Here is a 24,421-nt window from a genome sequence, read left to right as displayed (position 1 = left end):
AATGCAGTCTAGTTCTGTTTTAATCTTCCCCTAAAATTTGACACATAGTCCAAATTTGTGCTCTCTGAACTCTGACTCACCAGTTTCTCTTTAATTAATTTCAGTGGTCCTGTTAGCCCTCATGCCCATAAACTAATTCAGATGGACTGAACTTATTGATTCATTTGGTGCATCCCTAATAGCAAAAAGTACAAATGAAAATCATTTATCCCAATGTTTTGAATAGTTTTGACTCTCAGACCTCAACATGGTCTTTAATGTTTGATGCCACTGTTCTAATGTTCCCTGCTGTTCTGAATGGTACACAGTAGATTTGAATTGTTTTATTCCTAAGTTCTACATAACTTCCTTGAATAACTTTAATGCAGAGTTTGACCCCGATCCGATTATATTTCTGTGAGTAATCCACATCTAGTGAAAAATTTGAGTATTTCTTCTACAGTGCTTTTAGCTGTGATTCTGCATAATGGATTGGTTTCTGGAAATCTAGTAGATCCATCCATTACGGTCAACAAATACTGATACCCACTTCTTGTTTTAGCATGGGATCCTAGACTATCAATTAAAACTCTCATCACAGTTTCTTCAAATGTGAGATTAGGTGTTAAGGGTGCTGGTTTTATCAATGTCTGAGATTTTCCTATTACATGACACATATGACATGTCCAGCAAAATCCAACCGCATTCTAATGCCCGCATTCTAATGCAGCCCAGACCAATAAAAATGTCTTTGTATTTTGACTTGAGTTTTCCTTACTCCCAAATGACCTACTAATGGTAATTCATGTGTTAATGGCAATACCACCTTTTCTTGAATCTACCGGTACTACAACTTAATGAACTTCTGCCCATCTCTCATCTGCCCGAATATATGATGGTCTCTGTTTCCTGATCAAGATGTTGTTTTAAAATAGTAACATTCTGAGAAACTCACAGATTCTTCTGTTTGGTTTTGGCACAGTTTCAATAGATTTTTCCTTTTTCTGTTGTAATTCGGCTAATTTCTCTGAATTAAAAATATCCACATTGTCCTCCACCTACCCTTTGTTCTTTTTTCCTCAACTATTTGATTAAACATAGTTTCTGATAATTGAATTTCAACTTCTTTGTCTTTACTCCTTGATTTTTCCTCCTGCTTCAACCTGTGGCTTTCTACCTCTGTTACCAGACAGTCAGGAAAAATCCCTTATACTTCTTCTGTAATACCTCAGTTGCCTGATTTTCCACTGGTTTTTCATCTAATGGCATCCACCTGTGAGCCATCTAAATCATTACTAAGGATAAACTATATTTCTGAAATCAAGAATTTGTCTATTATTCCTACCATCACTTTTCACTGGACTTTGCAACCTCACTTATGTGATGGACTATTACTGTTCTTGCCATGAATTCCACGTATTACCACTTTTTCTGCAGTACTTCTGAATTACATATCTCCTCGTCTCTCACCGTTAATAATTGACCAGCTCCTGCATCTCTTAAAATCTTAAATTCTTTACCTGCTCCTCCTGGCAAACATGAATGCCATAAAGGGAACTAGCACTTCCTTCTCAACCAACCTGATCAGGTTGTATCAGTGATAATGGGAACTGCAGATGCTGGAGAATCCAAGATAATAAAATGTGAGGCTGGATGAACACAGCAGGCCCAGCAGCATCTCAGGAACACAAAAGCTGACGTTTCGGGCCTAGACCCTTCATCAAGGGTCTAGGCCCGAAACGTCAGCTTTTGTGCTCCTGGGATGCTGCTGGGCCTGCTGTGTTCATCCAGCCTCACATTCTGTGATCAGGTTGTACATTCTTTTGCAGCCTTTTAGCTTCCACTGTGCTTTCCTTTAACACTTTAACAAAATTCACTGGATTACCCTATTTTCCCACGTCTGCCTTCCCAGTGCTTTTTCTAAACCACCAATACTGCGACTTCATGTGACCTGCTTTATTGCAGTGAAAACACTAGAAGTTTTTAACTTCTCTTTCCCCTCATGGATTTCCTCCTTAGTCCATGGTAAACTATCTTTATTATCTTCAATCAGATCTCCTTTTCCCTTACCACCTAAGGGTTTCTCTTTTTTTTGCCCAATTTCTATCCCTCACGGTTTGAAATTGATGTCGGAAGCCAAGCTTTGATTTATGAACCGTTCGTTATCATCCTCCGTTTCGGCCACTAATCTTGCCATTTTAACTCTCTGCTCTTCTACTTAAGTTCTGAGTATTTCAGGAAGGGAATTTTTGAACTCCTCCAAAATAACCATTTTTCCAAGAACGTCACATGTTTGTATTTTCTGTGCCCTTATCCACCCAATAAAATTACTTTGATTCTTTCAAACTGTATGTGCATTTGACCAGGTTCCACCCCCCTCAAATTCCTAAAACACTGTCAGCTTCTGGTACTAACTGATGTGCACTTAAGATAGCATTTTTCACCTCGTCATACTCCCCAAATACCACCTCTCATTGTCATGCAAATACCTCACAGGCTCTACCTACCAACTTTGTTTCGATCACCAGCCATTCCATTTGTTCAGCCACTTTCTCAAATGAAATGAAAAAGGCCTCTATATCATCCTCCTTGAGCTGAAACAACATTTGGAACATTTCAGCAGATCCTCACCAGGCCGTTGGCTATGATGAGTTTGCTCTCCAATGCCCTCAATGATACTCCTACCTTTCACCTCAACCTCTGCCATTTTAAGTCATCTTTGAATTTTTGGTTCCAACCTTTGAAGTTCAAAAATTCTCTCCTCTTCCCTTTTCTCTGCTAGGGCCATCTTTTCCTTTTCTTTTGACTGTTTTTAAATGGTGTTTCATTTCTTTCTCTTTTTCTTTTTGTTCTGCCAGGACTGATTTTACTTTTTCCTTTTTCCCTTGCCATTGCCTCTAATTCAAGCTGCTTCATTTGCAATCTCCAATAATTCTGATTGAATTCCTCGCAGTTGTAAATGCAGAGCTATTGCTGCAATTATTTCCCTTTCCCTCACAGACAGAGGCAACTCTAGCTTCAACCTGTTTGCCAATTCCAAAAGCTTGGCCTTGCTCACTTTCTGTAAAACACTCAGTGACTTCTTCCACCTCCAGGAAACTTAAGCGATTGATGAAGGCATTATCACGCAAGGCACACCCTGTTTAAACCAATTGAATACAATACCTGAAATTTAAAAAAAACACCAGCACTCGCCACTCTCTGTCTTTTGAATCCAATAATCCTAAACCCAACCTGGAATTAGAGATTTTGATCCTGACCCCCTCAAAATATATTAAGACAGCCTAAACACCAACATAGATGACAGGTTAGACAGTGGATCTTGATCGGCGCAGGCTTGGAGGGCCGTAGGGCCTGTTCCTGTGCTGTAGGTTTCTTTGTTTCTTTATTTTCTTAAAGGTAAGTATAAGGCCTTGCTTTCCAGATACAATTCGATTGGTCAAGCTATCGACTTTAAACAAAACGCACTTTTTTAACACTACAATTAACATACAGTCAAAATAAAAACATGAGAAGAATTGGTTTAACTGCAACTCTATCAAAACGCTGACCAGTACTAATTAACCGTTCTAATATAGTAACGTGGCATTAATACACCTTTGGCAAAGGCAAATTCAATAAAATGAATTGTTTCACATACAATTCTAGCAGCAGGAAGAGAGCCCCAGCTTTTAGTTGTAACAGAGAAAGGAACAAGAGCTTCCAAATGCAGCGTCAAGACTCCAGCAACTGCAGAAAGCCAATACTAAAAATTCTGGTTTTATGGGAGCTTGACCCCCACCCATTCAGGCTGCCTCTATTGTTCCAATTTTAAAGAAACTCTGAGCCCTCACAAGCTGTTTACTTTCTTGAACTTGAGTGGACTGCTTGTTACATCTGCCTCAACATTCCTTCAAAGCAGGACCTAATACACCTCTTAAATTCATAGTATAATCAGTCTCTGGACAGAGTAGAGAGGGAGAAACTATTTGCCCTTGCAGATAGCTCACAACTCAGAAGATGCCATTGAGATTTTTTAAAAAGTGATTACTGCAGCAATGAGAGTGGATATCTTTAGAAGACTCTTCAGATGAGACATCTCTGTAGAGCTTAGAAATAAAAAAGGGGTGTTACTTTGCTGGGATTATACTACATGCTTCCCAACAGTCAAGGATTAAGAGGGGCAGATGTGCAAGCAAATTGCAGAGAGGTGTGAGAGGAATAGAGTTATAGAAGTAGGGGTTTCAACTTTGCTAGCATTAACTGGCATCACGCAAGAGTGAAAGGATTAGGCTGGGTGGATTTTTTTGTAGTGGATTCAGGAGGGTTTTGTGTGCCGGTATGTAGATAACCCCTACTGGAAATGGGGCAATGCTAGACATCCTAGAGAATGAAGCCAAGTCAAGTGTTTGAAGTGTCAGTGGCTGAATATCTTGAGGATAGTGACATAATTCTAAGTTTCAGAGTCATTATGGAATGGGATAAAGTGCACAAGTTGAAGGCCAATTTCGATATCATTATACAGGATCTAACAAACATAGACTTTAGCATCAGAGATAATGGGAACTGCAGATGCTGGAGAATTCCAAGATAATAAAATGTGAGGCTGGATGAACACAGCAGGCCAAGCAGCATCTCAGGAGCTCCTGAGATGCTGCTTGGCCTGCTGTGTTCATCCAGCCTCACATTTTATTATCATAGACTTTAGCAACTACTTACAGGTAGTTGGAAACAGGCCATTTGGCCCAACAGGTCCACACCGACTCTGCGAAGGGCATCGCACCCAAACTCTCCTCCCTACCCTTGCTTTGTAATCCTGCATTTCCTACGGCTAACCCACCTAACCTACATTAGGTGAGACATTATGGGCAATTTAAATTGGCTAATCCACCTAACCTGCACATCTTTGAACTGTGGGAGGAAACCAGAGCACCTGGAGGAAATCCACGTAGACACGGGGAGAATGTGCAAACTCCATGCAGACAGTTGCCCGAGGATGGAATTGAACCCGGGTCCCTGGCGCTGTGAGGCAGCAGTGCTAACCACTGAGCCGACATACTGCTGATCACTGGTGAAGTGCCAGAGGACTGGAGAATAGCTAATAAGTGAGAAATGCAGCAGGGATAGGTCAGAAAATTTCAAAGCAATTATGTCCAAGGTAGAGAAATTATTTGAAAAAGTTCTGAGGGACAGAATTAATCAACACTTTGAAAGGCAGGGATTGATCAGGGATAGTCAGCACAGATTTGTTAAAGGGAAATCCTTTTTGACTAATTTAATTGTTTTTTGAAAAAGTGACTGAACATAATTGGTGAGGATAGTGCAGTTGATGTTGTGTACATGGACTTCAGTAAGGCCTTTGACAAGGTCCCATGTGGAAAGCCCATCAGAGACAAGTTGCAAGCACGACTCAAAGCGGGCTTGCAAATAGAAGGCAAAGGATGATAGTGGAGGATTGTTTTTGTGATTTAAAGCCTGTGACCAGTGGTCAGTGCTAGGACCCTTGTTTGTTGTGTATATTAACAACTTGAATATGAAAGTAGAAGGTATTATTAGTAAATTTGCAGAGAACACAAAAATTAGCAGTGTTGGTGAGATGGATGGTCTCAGGTTGCAGTCTGATATTGATCAACTGGTAAATGGGGAGAAACAATGATAGAATTTAATACTAATAAGTGTGAGGTGATGCATTTTGGGAGGTCTGTTAGGGGAAGGATTTAGACAATGCTCCTAGGGGTATTGAGTAGCAAAGGTAGACAGGGTGGTGGTGAAAATGTGTACAAGATGGTTGCCTTCATTAGTCAGGGCATACAGTAGAGGAGGTCAGAAGTCTTCTTGCAACTTTACAAGACATTGGATAGCCACAGTTGGAATACTGTGCAGTTCTGGTTGCACACTGTACATAAGGACTTGATTAGACTAGAGATGGTGCAGTGGAAATTGACCAGGCTGTTGCCTGGATTAGAAAGTCTCAGTTCTGAGGAGAAGCTGAATAGGCTGGGCTTGATTTCCCTGGAGCAGAGGAGGCTAAGGGATGATCTGATTGGAAATACACAAAATTATAAGAGGCATCGAATAGATTGTGAGAATCTTTTCCCCGTGCATACTAGAGGACAAAAGTTGAAGGTGCAGAGTAAGTGGATAGAAGTGATCTGAGGGATTTTTTGTTTCTAACCCAAAAATTAGAAACGTGCTGTTCAAGAGGGTGGCGGAGGCAGGTACTGAGGTAACATTTAACATGTATCTGGATGACCACATAAAATGTCAAAGGCATTGTAGGCTATGGACCAAATTTAGGTAAATGTGATTAGTATAGTTTGGTTTTTGTTGGCTGATATAGACATGGTGGCCTGAAGAGCCTGCTTCTATACTGTATGCCATGAAGAAAATGTCTTTATGCAGTGTGAGGTTAAGATCTGGGATGGACTACCTGAGAATATTCTGGAGGAAGTTTCAAGCCTCACTTCCAAAATTGAATTGGATGACAATATTTTCCAAAAGATATGCAGTGATAAAGCAAAGGAGATGAGACTAAGTGAGTTGCTGTCAGACAATTGACATGATGGAAGTTCACTTCACTTCAGGTCTTGACAGCTAAGATGGGAACCAACAGTAGTCCCAATCAGTCCCAATTATTCAGAGCTGCGCTAAGGTGGAATTTCTTCACACAACGTTGTGAATCTTTGAAATGCTTTTCCTTGGAGAGCTGTGGGTGCTCCGTCATTGAACATGCTCAAGGCTGAGAGAGACATATTTTTGATCTAAGGAAATCAATGAACATAAGTAATGGGCAGGAAAATGGAATTGAGTAAGTTTAGTTGTGACTTGACATGTCATATGGACTGCTGCCCCAATTCTTCTGCTCTTAAATCCATATGCTGTGATTGAAGAGTCTGCAGTGAAGTAGACTCCAGGCACAAAATCTTAGCATGTATAGCAAAATGAAGTCTGAAAGAATACTTTTCTCAGTTAACATTCTATATTCAAAGTAGCCTTTAGAAGAACGATCATGGTGGATTACTGTTCTGCATCAGGCACCTAAAGTTGTTAACTATCTTTTTATTCCCATTTCTAGGGAAAGAAAGGAGACAGCAAAAATGCAAAGAAAAAGAACAACAAGAAAACAAATAAGAATAAAAGCAGCATTAGCCGCGCCAACAAGAAAAAGCCTGGAATGCCAAATGTAGCTAATGACCTGTCGCAGAAGTTGTATGCAACCATGGAAAAACATAAAGAGGTACTGTAAATAGTTCTTAAATTCTGCCTAATTTAGTACCTTTCCTTTTCTTCCTATACATTTGATTGTCCTGAAAACATTGGGTACATTTGTTCTGAAACATGATTTTTTTTAAAAAAGACTACATCCCCTTAGAGGAGTGGCTCAGGACTTCGAGCAGTGTGGATGTTGAGCTGCTCCTAGGATTGCAGGCTTAGTTAAAGATTTATCATATATTTTTTACAGATTTACAGTTGTTGTAGTCATTACAGTTTACTAACATGTTTTTCCATTTTGTTTTAACAAAAAAATCTCAATTTTTTTTCAAATTGACATTTTTAAAGGTCTACAGTGAATAGCTGAGGTTTCCTTTATTCTTAATTCAGAAATTAAAATGTCTGTATGTGTTTTAGAGGGGTTTTTTTAAACTTGTTTTATTTTAATAAGGATTTGCGTTTTTGTTCTGGGGAGTCAGTTCCAGAGAAGACCTTTTTCCCTTTGAGGAATTTATTGAAGAGGAATCGTTTTTATTCACTTAATCAATTAAGTGATTTTTATATAATTTTAATATGTTTGATTATATATTAACTTTTTTCAATTTTAACGTTATTTTCTGGAGGTAAAGAGAGGTAGTTTATTTTGTATTTAAAATGCTATTGAAACATATTTTTTCAGGTTTAATGTTATTAAGGCCATATGTAAGGTACAGAGTGAGGTGGCTAGTAGACTTAGAAAAGTTATTACCCAGCAGGATCAGACAGACAGAGATGGGTGACTATCAGGAAAGGTAAGAAGGTAATTCAAAAGATGGCTTTTCCTCTCTCAAATAGATATCCGGTTTTTGGAATAGTTTTGAAGGGGATAGTCTGCCCGAAGAAAATGGAAGGGCCAGTCGCCCGTTGGATACTTGGAATGATTCTTGTGTTAGGCCATGTTTGACAAGATTTAATAGAATTATTGCTGTTGAGGACGCTCCTGTCGAGCATAGACAGTTGATTCTGTGGAAGTGAGTGTTAATTTAGGATGGGTTGTTGCTTTCCTGGTGCTAGGATTAGGGATGTTTCTAAATATTTCAAGCATATTGTTAAAGGAGAGATTGAGAAGCCAGAAATTATTGCACACATTGATAGGAATGGTATTTTTAGGGAAAAGATTAAAGCAGTACAGAATGAATTTAAGAAATTAGGGAGAAGCTTAAAAACTGAAACTTTGAAAATAGTAATTTCTAATTTACTCCCAACGTCAAACTTAATCGAGGGAAGGAACAAAATGTTAAAGGGTATAAGTTATGGCTGAAGAGCTGATATATTGTTCAGGGATTCAAGTTTTTGGACAACTGGAATGTCTTTTGGGATGGGAAAGACCTGTTCAAAAAGGATGGTTGTAACCTAAACTGGAAAGAGACCAATATCTTAGTAGGGAGATTTTCTCATGCTATTAAGGAAGACCTTATACTGATAATGAAGACGAGTGGAGGAATTCTAAGTGGCCGTGTAATTGGAAGGATTGATGGGTAGGTTCTGAATGTGAGGAGGGCACGTCAGTTAAAAAAGAAAAACCAGAGAGAGTCAAGAGTATGTAGTAACTCTGAAGAACTAAGTTCCGTTTATTTCAATGCAAGGTGTCTTACATGTAAGGCTGATGAAAATACAGCATGTTAAAGAACATGGGATTGGACCGTCATAGCTATTGCAAAAACTTGGCTGAGAGATGAACAGGATGGAAGTTTGGTGTTCCCAGTTTTGGATTCTATAGGTAGAATAGAAAAGGAGACAGGAAAGGAGAAGGAGAGTGTGGCACTTTTGATTAAGGAATACATTACTGCTGTAACAAGGGAAAATATTTCTGAAGAATCATTCAGTGAGAATATTTGGGTAGAAGGTACAAATAAGAAAGGAAAGATTACTTGTACTATAGGCCCCTCCAATAGTAAGAGAGAAATTGAGAAACAAATATGTAGGGAGGTCTCGGATATATATAAGCATAACAGGATAGTAATAATGGGGGATTTTAATTTTATAAACATTGATTGGGACTCCCATTGTGTTAAAGGTTTCAATGGTGAAGAATTTGTCAAATGTGCTCAAGAAATTCTTTTTTATCGATATGTGGATGCTCCTAGAAAAGGAGCAAAACTAATCTTCCTCTTGGGCAGAAAGGCAGGGCAGGCGACTGAATTGTTGTGGAAACACTTCGGGTCTAACGATCATAATTTTATTCATTTCAAAATGGTTATGGAAAAGGATAAGCCTTCCATAGAGGTTAAAGATTTTAATTGGAGTAAGGCAAATTTTAATGGTATGAGAAGAACATTCAAAAGTTGTCTGGAGTAGATCGTTTGCACGTAAACAGACGTCTGACAAGTGGGGTGCTTTCAATAGTGTGACAAGAGTTCAGAGGCATTTTGTTCTTGTTAGAATAAGGGGTAAGTTTGTCAGATTAAGGAACAATGGATGAATAAAGATATTGAGGTTGTAGTCCAGAATAGAAGAGAATCTTTTCTGAGATATAGACAACTTCGTTCAATTGAATCACTTAATATGAAGAGTGTAGGGGCAGTCTTAAGAGAGTAATTAGGAAGGCAAGGAGGAGATATGTAAGAGCATTGGCAGGTAAGGTTAAGGATAATCTAAAGAGATTCTACAGATTAAAAGCAAAAGGATAACCAGAGAGGTTGTCTTTGTGTTGAACCCTGAGAGATGAATACTTTGTCAGTTTTTACTGTGGAGAAAAATGGAGTCTAGAGAATGCAAAGTAAAGCAGTTCATATTACAGAGGAGGACTTAAGGGAGGTCTTAGACAATATAAAGTTGGATAAATCTCTGGGCCCTAATCTAATGTATCCCAGAATGTTGTGGGAAGTAAGGAAGGGGATTGCGGGGCCCCTTGCAGAAAAAAAATTGGCATCGTCTATAACGAAGGGTGAGGTGCTGATGACCGGAGAGTGATTGATGTTGTGCCTTTGTTTAAGAAGGGCTATAAGGAGAAACCAGGGACCTATAGACCTGAGAGTCTGACTCCAGTTTTTGCTAACTTGTTGGAGGTGATTACAAAAGGTAGGACTTGCGGACATTTAGAGAGGCAAAAATTGATTAGGGATAGTCAGCATGGTTTAGTGTGATTGAGTTTTTTGAGCAAGTTACCAAAAAGGTGGTTGATGGCAGAGCAGATGATATTTGTTTGGATTTTGGTAAAGCCTTTGACAAGGTTCCAAATGATGTGGAGGTGACAGTGTTGGACTAGGGTGGACGAGGTCAGAAATCCATATGACACCAAGTTATAGCCCAATACGTTTATTTGAAAACACAAGCTTTCAGAGCTTCAGTCTTTCTTCAGATGTTGAAGGACTGATGCTGAAAAAGCTTATGTTTTCAAATAAACTTGTTGGACTATAACCTGGTGTCGTGTGATTTCTGACAAGATTCCACATGTTAGACTAATTAGAAAAGTTATGTCACATGGGATTCAGCGTGAGCTTGCCAATTGGATGCATAGTTGGCTTAATGGCAGGAGGCAGTGGTGGTGGAGGGCTGCTTTTCAGACTGGAGGCCTGTGACCAGCTGTGTTCCACAGGGTTCTGGGTCCTCTCTTGTTTGTCATTTATGTAAATGATTTGGATGAGAATATAGAAGGCATGGTTAGTAAGTTTGTGGATGACACCAAAATTCGTGGCATGTAGACAGTGAAGAAGATTTTCTGAGATTACATGGGGATTTTGATCAAATGGGACTATGGGCTGAAAACTGGCAGATGGTGTTCAATCTGGATAAAGGTATGGCTTTCTAATACAACAAGCACGGATAGGGCTTACACGATTCATGGTAGGGCCTTGTGTGGTGTTGTAGAACAGAGGGACCCAGGGGTGCAGGTATATAATTCTTTAAAGTTTGCATCACATGGACAGGATGGTTAAAATGGTATTTTGCACACCTGCCTTCATTGCTCACCCCTTTGTGTATTGGAGTTGGGATGTTATGTTGAGGTTGTATGGCTCACTGATAAGGCCTCTTGTGGAATACTGTGTCCAGTTCTGGTTAGCTAGTTATGGGAAGGATATTTTCGAGCTGGAGAGAGTTCAGAAGATGATGTTGCTGGGTATGGAAGGTTTGAGTTATAATGAAAGGCTCGCACTTTGTTCACTGGAGTATAGGCAGTTGAGAAGTGACCTGATAGAAGTTTATAAAATAATGAAAGGTATAGAGAGAGTTGATGGTAGTTGGCTTTTCCCTAAGATGAGAAATTTCAAGACTAGGGTACACATTCTTAAGGTGAGTGGAAGGAGATTTAAAAAAGACATGAATGTCAAAAAATGTCTCAAAAAATATACAACACATAGCCTGTATGCTGGCAAGGCATCAACATTCACTTGAGAGCCCAGGAGAAAATTAATAAATGGAAGCTGGAGAATGAAAGTTAACAGATTTCAGATCCCAAAATAATCCAACTCAGTCATATTATACCTTGAGATATCAATTAATCTTTTATACACGTTCTGTTAATTCAGTTTTGCTGTCTCCTGAACTTGACCAGCAGCGCTGTTGGGTACTAAGGTTTTGTAAAATTGGGAGTCTGGATTTTGAAACAATGGCATGTGAATATTGTGTGTATGTGAGGGGTGGTTTAATATTTAGGAGTAAAAACAAACTTGCTGGAAAAGCTCAGCAGATATGGCAGCATCTGTGAAGGGAAAAATGGAGTTAATGTTTCTGGTCCAGTGATCCTTCCTCAGAACTGGACCCAAAATGTTAATTCTGTTTTTTTCTTTCACAGATGATGCCAGACCTGCTGAGCTTTTCCAGCATCTTTGTTTCTGTTCCTGATTTACAGCATCCGCAGTTCTTTTGGTTTTGGTTTAATATTTAACCTGTAGTATTTGTAGAGCCATGACTTTTTCTAAAACGTGAGAAAGAGGGTGTAGAGCTGGATAAACACAACAGGCAAAGCGGCATCAGAGGAGCAGGAAAGCTGACATTTTGAGTTGAGACCCAAAACATCAGCTTTCCTGCTCCTCTAATGTTGCTTGGCCTGCTGTGTTCATCCAGCTGTACACGTTATCTCAGATTCTTCAGCATCAGCAGTTCCTGTTATGTCATGAGAAAGAGATTTCATGGAGTGATATTGGGAATTTGCATTCTGAGAGTTTTATGATCCGACAGAGTAAACATTGCATTTATTCGCTTGCTTTCAGCTTAGGAGAATCAGGAATTGAATTTTTTGTTTGCTTGGGGGCTGGAAAATCCCATAACTTGCGAAGTTATTGGTTTCCATTTGCAGAAGTTCTGTTTGAAGTTAAATGTATAAAACAGTTGCTCCTAAAGAAAGGAATTCACTTAGAACAGTTTGTAAATAGGTTATCTCAATGTAAGTTGAAAGCTCAAGACCAAAAGTGTTTGGTTAGAAGCCTGAAGGAATTATTCAAAGGCTAGGAAGTCTAACCTCAATATTGTAACTAATCAAGAAAAAGGCTGTTCAGCTTTCAAACACCAAGAATTGAAAGAAACATAAGTCAGATTTACAGATGAGATAGAAAAGAACATAGTTTTTAAAATCTTTCAAATTGTTGTCTGTATAAAGCTTGATTTAATCTATTCTACATCTTTTAGCATAATACATTTCTACTTTATTGTTTAAACCTGCTCCACAGCATTGAGTGAAAGGCTACTTTGTTAAAAACGATCCAGATTTTAATCTGGGTTCTGGCTTGTCCAATAATAATATCAGCAGCTTTGTAAGTGGGATTCCTGCAGAATTTGGGTTCATTCGATTTAACAGGGATTTGTGTTTCTTTGTTTAAAACAGTTGTTATGTGATGGTTTTACACATAAAATGGCCGCATTGTGGTGCAGTTTACTACACAAGTTTTGAAGATGGCTTTGAATGTTGCAAAGGGTTTTCTAGAAGTGGAAGATATAACAGTAGATTATCTGAAATAATTGACTAAAGTTAAACTGAGACAATTCGCAGATAACTTAGAAATAAAAGAGTCATTTTCCCCGGGAGGAAATGTCAGTTACCAGGGGACATGTTTTTAGGGTTAAGGGTGGGTGAGTTTAAAGGAAATGGGAGAGGCACATCTCCTTCACTCAGAAGGTGGTAAGTTGCCTGGAGTGCACTGCTAGAGAAGGTAATTGAGGCAGATACAATAGCAATGTTTAAGAGGCATCTTGACAGATATATGAATAGAAAATAGAGGGATACAGACAGCATAGAGGCAAAAGATTCTTCATTTAGAAAGGCGTTATATGTCAGTGCAGTCTTGGTTGGCAAAGGGCCTGGTACTGTGCTGCTTTTTGTTCTTTGTTTAAAAGCAGTATCATGTAAGGATGAAAACTGAAAGAACTGCAATTGCTGTAAATCAGAAGCAAAAACACAAGTTGCTGGAAAAGTTCAAGAGCCCAAACATGCCTCTGGGTGATGTAGAATTTCTCCTGGAGTTGGTCTCCACTACATTGGGGAAACGAAGCACACATTGGGTGACCGCTTTGTAGAACATCTATGTTCTGCCTGCAAAAAAGACCCTGATCTTTCAGTTGCCTGCCGTTTTAACACACCAGCCTGTTCCCTGGCCAACATCTCTGTCTCAGGCTTGTTGCGGTGTTCCAGCAAAGCTCAGCAGAAGAGATAATGGGAACTGCAGGTGCTGGAGAATCCAAGATAACAAAGAACACATTTCGTTATCTCTAAAGCTCAGCACAAGCTGGAAGAACAGCACCTCATACTCTGCCTGGGGAGCCTGCAGTGCTCTAAAAGGCTCTAGTTTGAGGACAAAGAAAATCAAAGGATAATGGAAATGGGCAGTAGAATAGAGGTTGTTTCCATTGGCTGGTGAAACTAGAACAAGATGGCATAGCCTCAAAATTAGGGGGACAAAATTTAGGACTGAATTCTGGAAGAATTTCTTCACCCAAAGGGTTGAGAGTCTGGAATTCCCTGCCACTGAAGGTTGAGGCTTCCTCGATGAATGAATGTTTTTGATGATAGATAATTTTTTGAATAGTAAAGGAATTAAGGGTGGATAAGTGGAACTGAGGCCATGAAAAGATCAGCCATAATCTTATTGAACGGTGGAGCTGGCTCAAAGGGCCAGATGGCCTACTCCTGCTCCTGGTTCTTATGAATTAGGAAAACTTAAAATTAAGGAGTAGAGCGAAGAAAAACAGAGGGAAATGAATTAAGAAAATTTGAACTCCATTGAGGTAGGGAACTTGGAGAGTATGAGTTGGCCAAAGAACAGCTTAGAGTAAAGAAAGGAAGAGGAGGTAATAACTCTGAGGATAATTCTGATTCTGAGGATGAATTTGATTTCACTAAAAATGTGTGCTAGGTACCTAAGTTTACTGTAGATGGAGTAGAAAGATAATTTATTTCATTTGAGAAGGCAACTGAACAGATGAAATGGCAAAAAGATATTTGTAACTAAATGATGTGGAGTGTTTTGACAGGTTTGCATATGATTGTGGAGACCATTTTGTCACGTGCAATCTGCAGGGTATGAAACTGTCCAGAAGGCACTACTCAATGCTTATGAACGTGTGCCTGTAGCTTATCAATTGAAATTTAAGACTTCAAGAAAGAAACCTAATCCGGCATTTGTAGAACTGGCAAACAAAAAAGAAATGTGTGAGATCAATGTTTAAGATCACTAAAGCGGGATAAAATAATTCAGAATGTAAGGGGAATTATGGTGATTCTGAAAGAAATCAGAACAAGCATTCTTGTAAACTTAAAACTCATTTGGATGTGCATCAATTATTAAAGATCAAGAAGCAGCAGTTCTGACAGATACCCCTGATATCTTTCTCAGACGTACGTAGGTGGAAAGATGGTTAAGAATAGACAAAGATACCAAAGTAGTAAAGAACGAAGGTTAAAACCAAAAGGTGATATAAAGATATTAACATGCTTCACTTGTAATGTGACTGGATATATCAAAGCCAATTCCAAGGCAATAAAATGGGATTTTTTTGGATAACCTGGTAATGCTAAGGTCAGCTGGAACAGGGAAACTGATTTGTGTCTATCTTTGATCATTTGTAGTCTCTTGCCTCCTTTTGACTGGTTTAGTTGGTGTTTTGCTGTGAGGATTTCAACCGTGCCTCATTCTCTGTTACTTAGGATGAAGTGTACTCTAAGAACTCAGCATCTCTGCCAGCTCCACACAGATATCCGTAATAAGATAACCACCTAAAGCCCATAACCCCACTTAGTCCCTGTTGTAATCATCAAGGAGTAAGGTGTTCTCTCTGTAGAAGTTCTTGGTCAGGTACAGCCTTGGTCTTAAGAAGAGAGTGTTACAGAAATTCCCTTTATCCTCCATTTATAATTGCAATTGGAATATGATTATATATTCGAATGTATGAGGTGAGATGTTAGATGGGGCATCATTCCATTCCTATGAATTAATTGTGAACAAATTTTCCTGTTTCGGGTTCTAAATTTATTTTAAGATTGACAGTGTTGAGCAAGTAATGCATCACTTCTCTCAGTCTTCTCTGTTCCCTTCTAATAACACTGTTTATTTCAGGTATTTTTTGTGATCCACTTCCATGCGGGACCAGTGGTGAACACATTGCCTTCGGTTGTGGATCCTGACTCCTTGCTTAGCTGTGATTTGATGGATGGCCGCGATGCATTCTTAACACTGGCCAGGGACAAGCATTTGGAGTTTTCATCATTGCGCCGTGCAAAGTGGTCCACCATGTGTATGCTGGTGGAGTTGCACAATCAAGGCCAGGACCGATTTGTCTACACATGCAATGAATGCAAGCATCATGTAGAAACACGATGGCACTGTACGGTCTGTGAGGTGAGATTTGCTTACTCCTGCCATTCTGCTGTTATTAAAGTATTCTAAATTAAGTGATCCTTGTAAATGAATGATTTGTTATTCAAAAGGGATTTTTTAAAGGGATAATAATTTGAAGTTTGTGTTAACTAGTTTTGGTTGTTGAAGTACAGTTGGTCTGTTCAAGTCACTGGGTTGATTCAGTTAACCCGGCAAGAATCACTGCCCTCTGATGAAGGGTCTAGGCCCGAAACGTCAGCTTTTGTGCTCCTGAGATGCTGCTTGGCCTGCTGTGTTCATCCAGCCTCACATTTTATTATCTAAGAATCACTGCCCCTTGGCTGCAAATTCATTCGGAAGTGAGGGTGCAAAATCACCATCTAGTGTAAATGTGTATCAGTGAATGGTTAGGCATGAGATAGAGCTTAGCAGTAATGCCCAATAGGTTCATTTAGCCTACTGATGCTTAGAGCCCACAAGCTCAGATGTGGAGAATACCTATTGGATAAAGGCACTAAAAGATGTCCTGACCTTAAAACCTAATAGCACTGGGCACTTTGGAGAAGAAGGGAATTGTAACTGCCAGAAATGTTCTCCCTATACTACTTTTAAGAAAAAAGATCTTTCATTCAGTTCCTTTCTAATGTATATAAGTAACTGTTTTCGATCTTCTCCTAAACCTCAAAATTATAGATGTTCTGAAGTATGAAGTTAATGTATATATTTGCATGATATACATCTAATAAATAGTCGCAATATGCGTTGTTTGTCAGCTGCTGATAAATTTTCACCTGTTTGTCAAAATATGGTAGTTCTCATTTTTCATTCTCTTATCCAGGACTATGACCTATGTGTCAACTGCCACAACATTAAAGGCCATGAGCACAAAATGGTTAAATGGGGCTTGGGATTAGATGATGAGAGCAGTAACCAACCAGATCCACTTTCCAAGAGTCCACAAGAGTCTCGACGTCTCAGCATCCAACGTTGCATCCAGTCTTTGGTTCACGCGTGCCAGTGCCGCAATGCCAATTGCTCATTACCGTCCTGCCAGAAGATGAAGCGAGTTGTCCAGCATACCAAGGGCTGCAAACGCAAGACTAATGGAGGCTGCCCTGTCTGTAAGCAGTTAATTGCCCTCTGCTGTTATCACGCAAAACACTGCCAAGAGAACAAATGTCCTGTGCCATTCTGCCTCAACATCAAACACAAGCTACGTCAGCAGCAGCTGCAACACCGACTGCAGCAAGCACAGATGCTCCGAAGAAGGATGGCCACCATGCAGCGCGGAAATGTGCCTCAGCAAAGTTTGCCTTCTCCTACCTCAACTGCGCCTGTTACACCCACTGGACAGCAGCAGCCCAGCACCCCCCAGACGCCACAGCCTCAGCCTCCACCATTGACCCCACCATCCAACAACTTGCCAAGTGGCTTCCCCAATCCTCCAAGGACTCAACCCCCCACCACTGTTTCACAAGGAAAGCCCACAAACCAGGTATCACCACTTCCCCAAGCCCTTCCTGCTCAACCTCCACCAGCTGCAGCATTGGAAGTGGCCAGGCAAATTGAGCTGGAAGCCCAGCAGCAGCAGCAGCTTTACCAAATGGCAAACATGAACAATGGTTTAGGAATAGCACGGCAAAACATGATTGGGCAGCAGATTGGGCCTGTCAATCAGATGCCAGCCGTTGGTATGAAAGTCACTCGGCCTCCAATGGGTCAAGTGATTCCTGGCATGCAACCAGGACAGTGGCCACAAGGAACGACACTATCACAGTCACAGCCGCTGCAGACTGGCATGCCGAGAAGTGGCATGCAAATGACATCGCCACAGACATCAGCAGGACAGAGGATGCCAGGTGTCCAGCAATCTCCACGCAGCAGCATCTCCCCAAATGCACTCCAGGACCTTTTACGAACATTGAAATCACCTAGTTCTCCGCAGCAGCAACAACAGGTGCTTAATATTTTGAAATCCAACCCACAACTTATGGCAGCATTCATAAAACAACGAACAGCTAAGTACCAGGCTAACCAACCTGGCATGCAGTCACAACCTGGCATGCAACCTCAACCTCAGCCCAGAATGCAACAAGCAGGCATGCACGCTCAAGCCGGTATGCAAAATCAACTGCAGAACCTGAACCCTTTGCAGGCAGCTGCCCAGCGGCCTGCCTTATCCCCACAGCAGCAAAACTTGGGCAGTATGAATACCCAGAGTCAAACAATGAATATGATGAACCCTGGACACAACCCTAACTTGGCAACTATTAACCCACAGTACAGGGAGCTGTTTATCAGGCGCCAGCTTATACAACAGCAGCAGGGGACTGGCATGACTGGAGGAATAGCAGGTCACACACAGTTCCAGCAACCACAAGGACCAGCTTACCCACAAACGATGCCACAGCAACGCATGCAGCAACACATGCCCATGCAAGGTGGGCCTATGGGACAGATCACCCAGATGGGGCAGCTAAACCAGCTGAGTCAGCCAGGGATGGGAGCTGATGGGACTCCCACCATTCAACAGACGCTACAGCAGCGGATTCTGCAACAGCAACAGATGAAGCAGCAAATGGGCTCACCAGGCCAGCCCAACCCCATGAGCCCCCAGCAGCACATGCTGTCAGGACAGCCGCAGTCATCTCACCTTCAGAGCCAACAGATTGCTACTTCCCTCAGCAACCAAGTGCGGTCTCCACAGCCGGTACCCTCACCACGGCCCCAGTCCCAACCTCCACATTCCAGCCCGTCACCAAGGATACAGCCACAACCTTCTCCCCACCATGTCTCTCCCCAAACCGGCTCCCCACACCCAGGACTAGCTGCACCCCAGGCTAATCCCATGGATCAGGGACACTTTAGCACCCCAGAACAGAATGCAATGCTTCCACAACTGACTAATCCTGGCATTAGTGCTATTCATAGCGCCACTGGTGACTTAGGACTGGGTACTGACAGCTCCAGCCTATCGAGCTCTACTATTACATGTGACACACTAGAAAAGTTTGTGGAAGAAAACTTGTAGCATTTGGGAGCAATTTTTCCTGAGACTTTTTGTACTGAAAATTTCAGCTGTCTGGGGATGATCAATCCCTAGAAGGAACTGCAACTTCCTTAGTCATTGAGGGATGAATTGCTGTTAAAACACAAAGAATATATTTTTTGTTCAGACTGGTTGCACATTCTGGTCGTGTTTTGTTTTTTTTTCCCCTTTTTTGTTTCCTGTTTGCTTTTGTTGCTGATGACTCATTGCCTAATTTTTTTAAATGGAGAAAAAGCAAGTTCATTATATTATTCATATTTTTATTTTGTATTTTTCAGACTTTAAGCATTTTTTGTGTTTAAAACCAGGAAAAAGAATTTCCTGAAAAATGCAACATATAATGTACACCAATAATTTTCTGATGTGTTCTGGGAAGGTTTTTCTATAGTGAAGTCTGTGCGGACGTTTCAAGTATTAAATTTGTATAGATAGGAATAGACCATTGCACACATGTACTGGCAATAGCCAAACTTTGTCTTGCAGATGTAGAAATTGTTGCTTTGTTTCATGATAAACTGGTTTTAGTGAAACTAGGATGATCACTGATAGATTGTGCTGATTTTAATAGAAGACATATCCTTTCCTTTCCTCCTTTATTCTCTGTGAAACTTGAAATGAGAAGAAAGCAATTATAGTGTAAATCATGCAAGTTATATAATTACTATAAATAAGGAAACAAAACTCTCAATCACTGTATAAACTGGTTAAAACTCATTTCTTACTTATATACCATATTGTTAAATAAACTGTGTGCAACAGAAAACAGGTTTGTACTTCTTCAGTATTTAAAGAGGTGTCTTGAAAAAGTAAAAGGGAATATGTGTTTAAATTCCCCCCCTGCAACAGCCTCCCAACCATCACCAAACATCCCCATATTAAAGGTCTTAATGAGTCCTGTTAAGCTTCAATTCAGCTTTCCAAAGCTAAAAGAGCTTACTCCTTAAAAAGGTGTTTGAGAATAGGAACCACTAAAAACTGGACTTTGAGACTTGCTTTAAGCCATTGACCTGTACTGATTATCTATTGGCTAAACCTTTTCTTTTACCCTTCCCTGAGCACACAAACACCTCCCTCCTGTCGCTCAGAATACCCAGGAGAAAGGGGGAGAGTGATGACCAGGGTCATAAACATTGATCTGGAAGAGATGGCCCCTGCTGTTGTTACCTCCCTTTGTGCAGTTTTCAGTAAGTCATTGTGGTTTTGTTTTTGAAACTTTTATCTTTTTAAGAAAACAGGAAATTAAATTCTATGTTGCTGCAGTTTTTAACTGGTATGTAAAGGTTCAGAAACTTAATTCCTACGCAGCCTCAATCTACTCTCACCGTCGACGTCACCTCAGCTGAGGCTTTTGAATGATGGTTACTGCTATTCATTTGCTGTCATTGATAGATTTGTTGAAAATTTCATGGACTCTGAAATTTAATCTGAGCTGCAGGCATCGGTACCTGTATTCATGAACTATACAAACTCGATGAAATACTCAACTGTGAAAAGTTAAAACCTCATGCCCTATCACTGGGCCTATCAAATTGCAGGCAATTGGAGCGCTTGGGGCTTTCTTTTGTTATTTTAACTTTAAGTATGTATTCCTTTTTGTGTTTCATTTTATGTAGCAATATTACTGTGTACACATGGGAAGGTAGACAGTTTTTATTTGCCTTCTGTGGGATCCTTGCACGCTTTTTTCTTTACAAAATTTGGAAGATCCATTCATCTGACCTGCTTAGACTACAGCTAAGATCTATCAAAATAAAATCTGCATTATTGTAACAGGTATAAAAAGCAACAGCAGTTGTGTATTTGTTTATTCCTCTTCTCTCTGGCCTATTTAACTTCTGTATCAGATTTGGTTTTTGAAAAGTGATTTGCAATCATTGGAGTCTATTTAGTGTGCATTAGTCTTTATTCTTCAGTGAAACAATTTGCCAGTGTTTAACTTTGCTTTTAATTACTTTTATTTTCCTATTTGTTGCAAATACTTATTTTAAAACTAATGTGAAAAGAAGTGCACATGTTTGTTTAATTTGGAGCTGTACAGGAAATATATTTAGAGCCTGACTATGAGAAGCTCCAGCAACTGACCTGGTGTCCTGTTACACCTGAAGCATATGCTGATACCGGTGACAGTGATTTTCATGCATTTCGTGAAAAAGAAATGTTGAATCTGAATTTAGGTGAATGAGAGGAGACCAACGAGATAGGTTCCAGACATGACAACCAAAGGTAACAGTTTTTGTCTTCCATTGAGTTAACAACTAAGAGGGGTTCTTTGAGCTTAAGGAGTCTTTGTGTTATATTGGTTTCAAAGGATATCTCCGACTTGTAAATCAAATAGTTTTCCTTGTGTAATCTTCCATTCATCATCCCTGGGACCTGGAACAAGTCCAGAATGACTGGATTAACCACTTGTCACAGCAGAATCCCAAATTAAATTTCACAGACAATGGAGTACTTTTGAGTCTAGATAGTCTTAGCAAAGTAGCAATCCCAAGGCTTGGAATTCAACGTAAAGTGTAATTTGGCATCACTGATGAGGAAGGATACGAGGAAGTTGATGCAGGTCATGGCAGTCTGATAGAACTGCAATGGAAAAAGCCCTGGGACTGAAATTTTGTTGTTGAGATATAATTGGAACATTTCTGTGTCCTTGGAATCAAAAGCAACTTCCCACCATTGCCACCCTTTGCCTTCATGAGTTTATTGTGACAAAGCTGACTGGAAAAGGGGAGGAGATAATGGGAACTGCAGATGCTGGAGAATTCCAAGATAATAAAATGTGAGGCTAGATGAACACAGCAGGCCAAGCAGCATCTCTCTGATGAAGGGTCTAGGCCCGAAACGTCAGCTTTTGTGCTCCTGAGATGCTGCTTGGCCTGCTGTGTTCATCCAGCCTCACATTTTATTATCTTGGAAAAGGGGAGGAGATTTGCAACCTTTATTTCATAGAGTCAAACAGCATGGAAACACTGTTTGGCCCATATCCCTCTAAACCTTTTCTGCTCATGTACCTGTCCAAATGTCTTCTAAATGTTGTAACCGTACCTGCATCTACCACTTCCTTTGGATGTTCATTCCACATACAAACCACCCTCTGAGGAAAAAGTCGACACTCGTGTCCCTTTTAAATCTTCTCCTCTCACCTTAAAATTGCCCTCATTTTAATCTCCCTAACCCTTGAGAAAAGACCTTTGATATTTGCTGTTCACTTTTATCTCTGCCCATCATGATCTTATAAACCACTATAAGGTCACTCCTGAACTTCCTACACACCAGTGGAAAAAAAAATCCTAGCCTATCCAGCCTCTCCTGTGACCTGTAAAGTGAAGACTTCATCAACTATCAGTACTTTCTTCTTCCTGAGGTGGTTGCCAGTGAAACTTCCACAATTGTCCTTTCTCTCTAATGAGAGAGTGGCCCTATGGGACTATAGTGTCTCTAGCCTTTAATCCAGAGCTATAGTTAGTGATGTTGGAGCAGTGAATCCCACAGCAACAACCTGATGTGTTTACAAAAAAGCTTTTAAAAAGTCATTCACTAATTTCAATGTCGGCAAGGCAATTGAGTGGCAACAATCTAGACTCTTTACAGTATTAATAGCAGAAGCTGCAAGAAATTCAAATCTTATGTAAATAAATATTAGCTATAGATTGCAAAGGCTCTATGCGTTCCCATTGCTGCTGACCAGGAATCTCTATCTCCTACTCCCTACCACCAGCATGTGTTGGTAGCATTTCCTGGTTGGCACTTGCTGTTTTTTCTGGCCACCTTATCAACACATCCTCCTTGGTTATCAAATCCTGGAGTGGGACAAGGACTGAGCCACAGGATGCCGACTGTAGATTTATAAATGAATGTTTTATAGATAAATGCAGCATTGCATTGAGGGGCAGTCAGAACAGATGCCAAGTCAAAGAAAAGGGATTTTACAACGGATAGCAAGCAGCTTTAGGGAAGGATGAGAAAACTAGGGAATAACAGTAGTATGGTGGTTCAGTGGCTAGCACGGCTACCCTCCAGCACCAGGGGCCCAGACTTTTCAGCAGACTGCCCATGCAGAGCCTGCATGGACCTTCCCTACCTGCCCTACCCCACCCCACAGTCCAAAGAGATGCAGGCCAGGTGGACCAGCCATGCCAAATTGCCGCATAGTGTCTCCAGATGTGCAGGCTATGTGGACTACCCATTGTAAATGCAGAGCCATGGGGACACGGTGGCAGGGATTGGGCCCAGCTAGGATCCCCCGGAGGGCCGATGGGCGAAAAGGCTCCCTTCCGCACCTTAAGAATTCTACACCCCATGCCCCACTCCACAACCACTCCAGAGAACATGCCAGCAATAATAGATTGGTGTTTAAATGTGGTCAATTGTGAGTTCTTTGAGACTTAGACTCTGGCCTGAGCTTATACTGTCTAACTGTCAAACAATGTTCATTGTTCTTGTACTTGACAGGCTACAGAGCAACATCTTCTGAGCTATACGATGTCCACCTTCTAAAAGAAACACAACACCTGACCGCTGAGGTTACAGCAATATCACAGAGGCTTATCAACATATTCATGTAAACTTATCTCTACAATGGGTTGATTAAAATAAAAACCACCTCATCCATTCTGCCTTGCCTCACTCAATTGCAAAACCTTGAGTCATGATGTCAATATTGTCCACCCCATTCCTAGGCCAAATGATCCCTTTGCACTTGTGTGACCTATATGTGGCAATCCAGTGCCCCACACGTAGCTGACACCTAATGCCCTCTCACCAAAAAGATGGGTATAAGTGTTATGATGCACCGTTATCAAGAAACAAATATAACCTGATAAATATTTCATTGAAATACAAAATTCTTAAGATATCAGTTTCATGACACCTAGGGATAACATGGGAATGTTATTTAATGCTCCAAACAGATTAGATCAATGATCTAGAATGATAGATCAGGCTTACAGACCAGATTAATCTGCTACAGTTCAAATGTTTTCGTGTTCTTCCTGTGTATAATTCAATGTGTTCTTGAATCAAACCAAACGTTGGTTGATGTAAGCAATTATGAATAGTAATGCACAATTAACTAACGGGGGGAAGAAACTCCATGAGCAGCCCCCATCCTAAACAATGATAAAACCCAGATATGAGAGTTAGGGACAAGACCTGAAGTTTTTCAACCAAGTGTCAAATGGAAGTGAGTGGGGACAAGGGACTTTATATTGATATTACTTGTTTCAAAATTAGTTATGCTTAATTTCTTCTATGTTGCAATGATAACAACCTACATATACATATTGCTCATTGCTCCACAGAGCAAGGAGATATGGAAATTGAGAATTCATCATGACAGTTGAGTTAGCATGTCTGTTGTGTGAACCAAAGTTGAGATAACATGAATATCTGTGAGTTTGAGAATTATAAATGTGCG

The 24,421-nt window shown here is 40.4% G+C and overlaps 1 protein-coding gene and 1 long non-coding RNA gene across 5 annotated transcripts in view; one reads left to right on the top strand and one right to left on the bottom strand.

Moving 5' to 3' along the window:
• crebbpb (CREB binding protein b) overlaps positions 1-20,916 on the top strand; it is a 161,594-nt gene extending 140,678 nt beyond the window's left edge. For all 4 annotated transcript variants that reach the window (XM_048551908.2, XM_048551905.2, XM_048551906.2 and 1 more), the window contains exons 29-31: positions 7,034-7,195; positions 15,699-15,980; positions 16,798-20,916. In XM_048551908.2, the coding sequence (XP_048407865.2) occupies positions 7,034-7,195; positions 15,699-15,980; positions 16,798-18,990 (2,637 nt within the window). In that variant the 3' untranslated portion in view covers positions 18,991-20,916. The remainder of the gene's footprint in view (positions 1-7,033; positions 7,196-15,698; positions 15,981-16,797) is intronic.
• LOC132210906 (uncharacterized) overlaps positions 1-24,421 on the bottom strand; it is a 52,382-nt gene that overhangs the window by 15,915 nt on the left and 12,046 nt on the right. The window lies entirely within an intron of this gene.

Source organism: Stegostoma tigrinum, chromosome 23 (genome assembly GCF_030684315.1).
Source record: "Stegostoma tigrinum isolate sSteTig4 chromosome 23, sSteTig4.hap1, whole genome shotgun sequence".
Lineage (NCBI taxonomy): Eukaryota > Metazoa > Chordata > Chondrichthyes > Orectolobiformes > Stegostomatidae > Stegostoma > Stegostoma tigrinum.
Note: the sequence above shows the minus strand (reverse complement) of the source record. Positions and strands in the feature narration are given on the sequence as shown.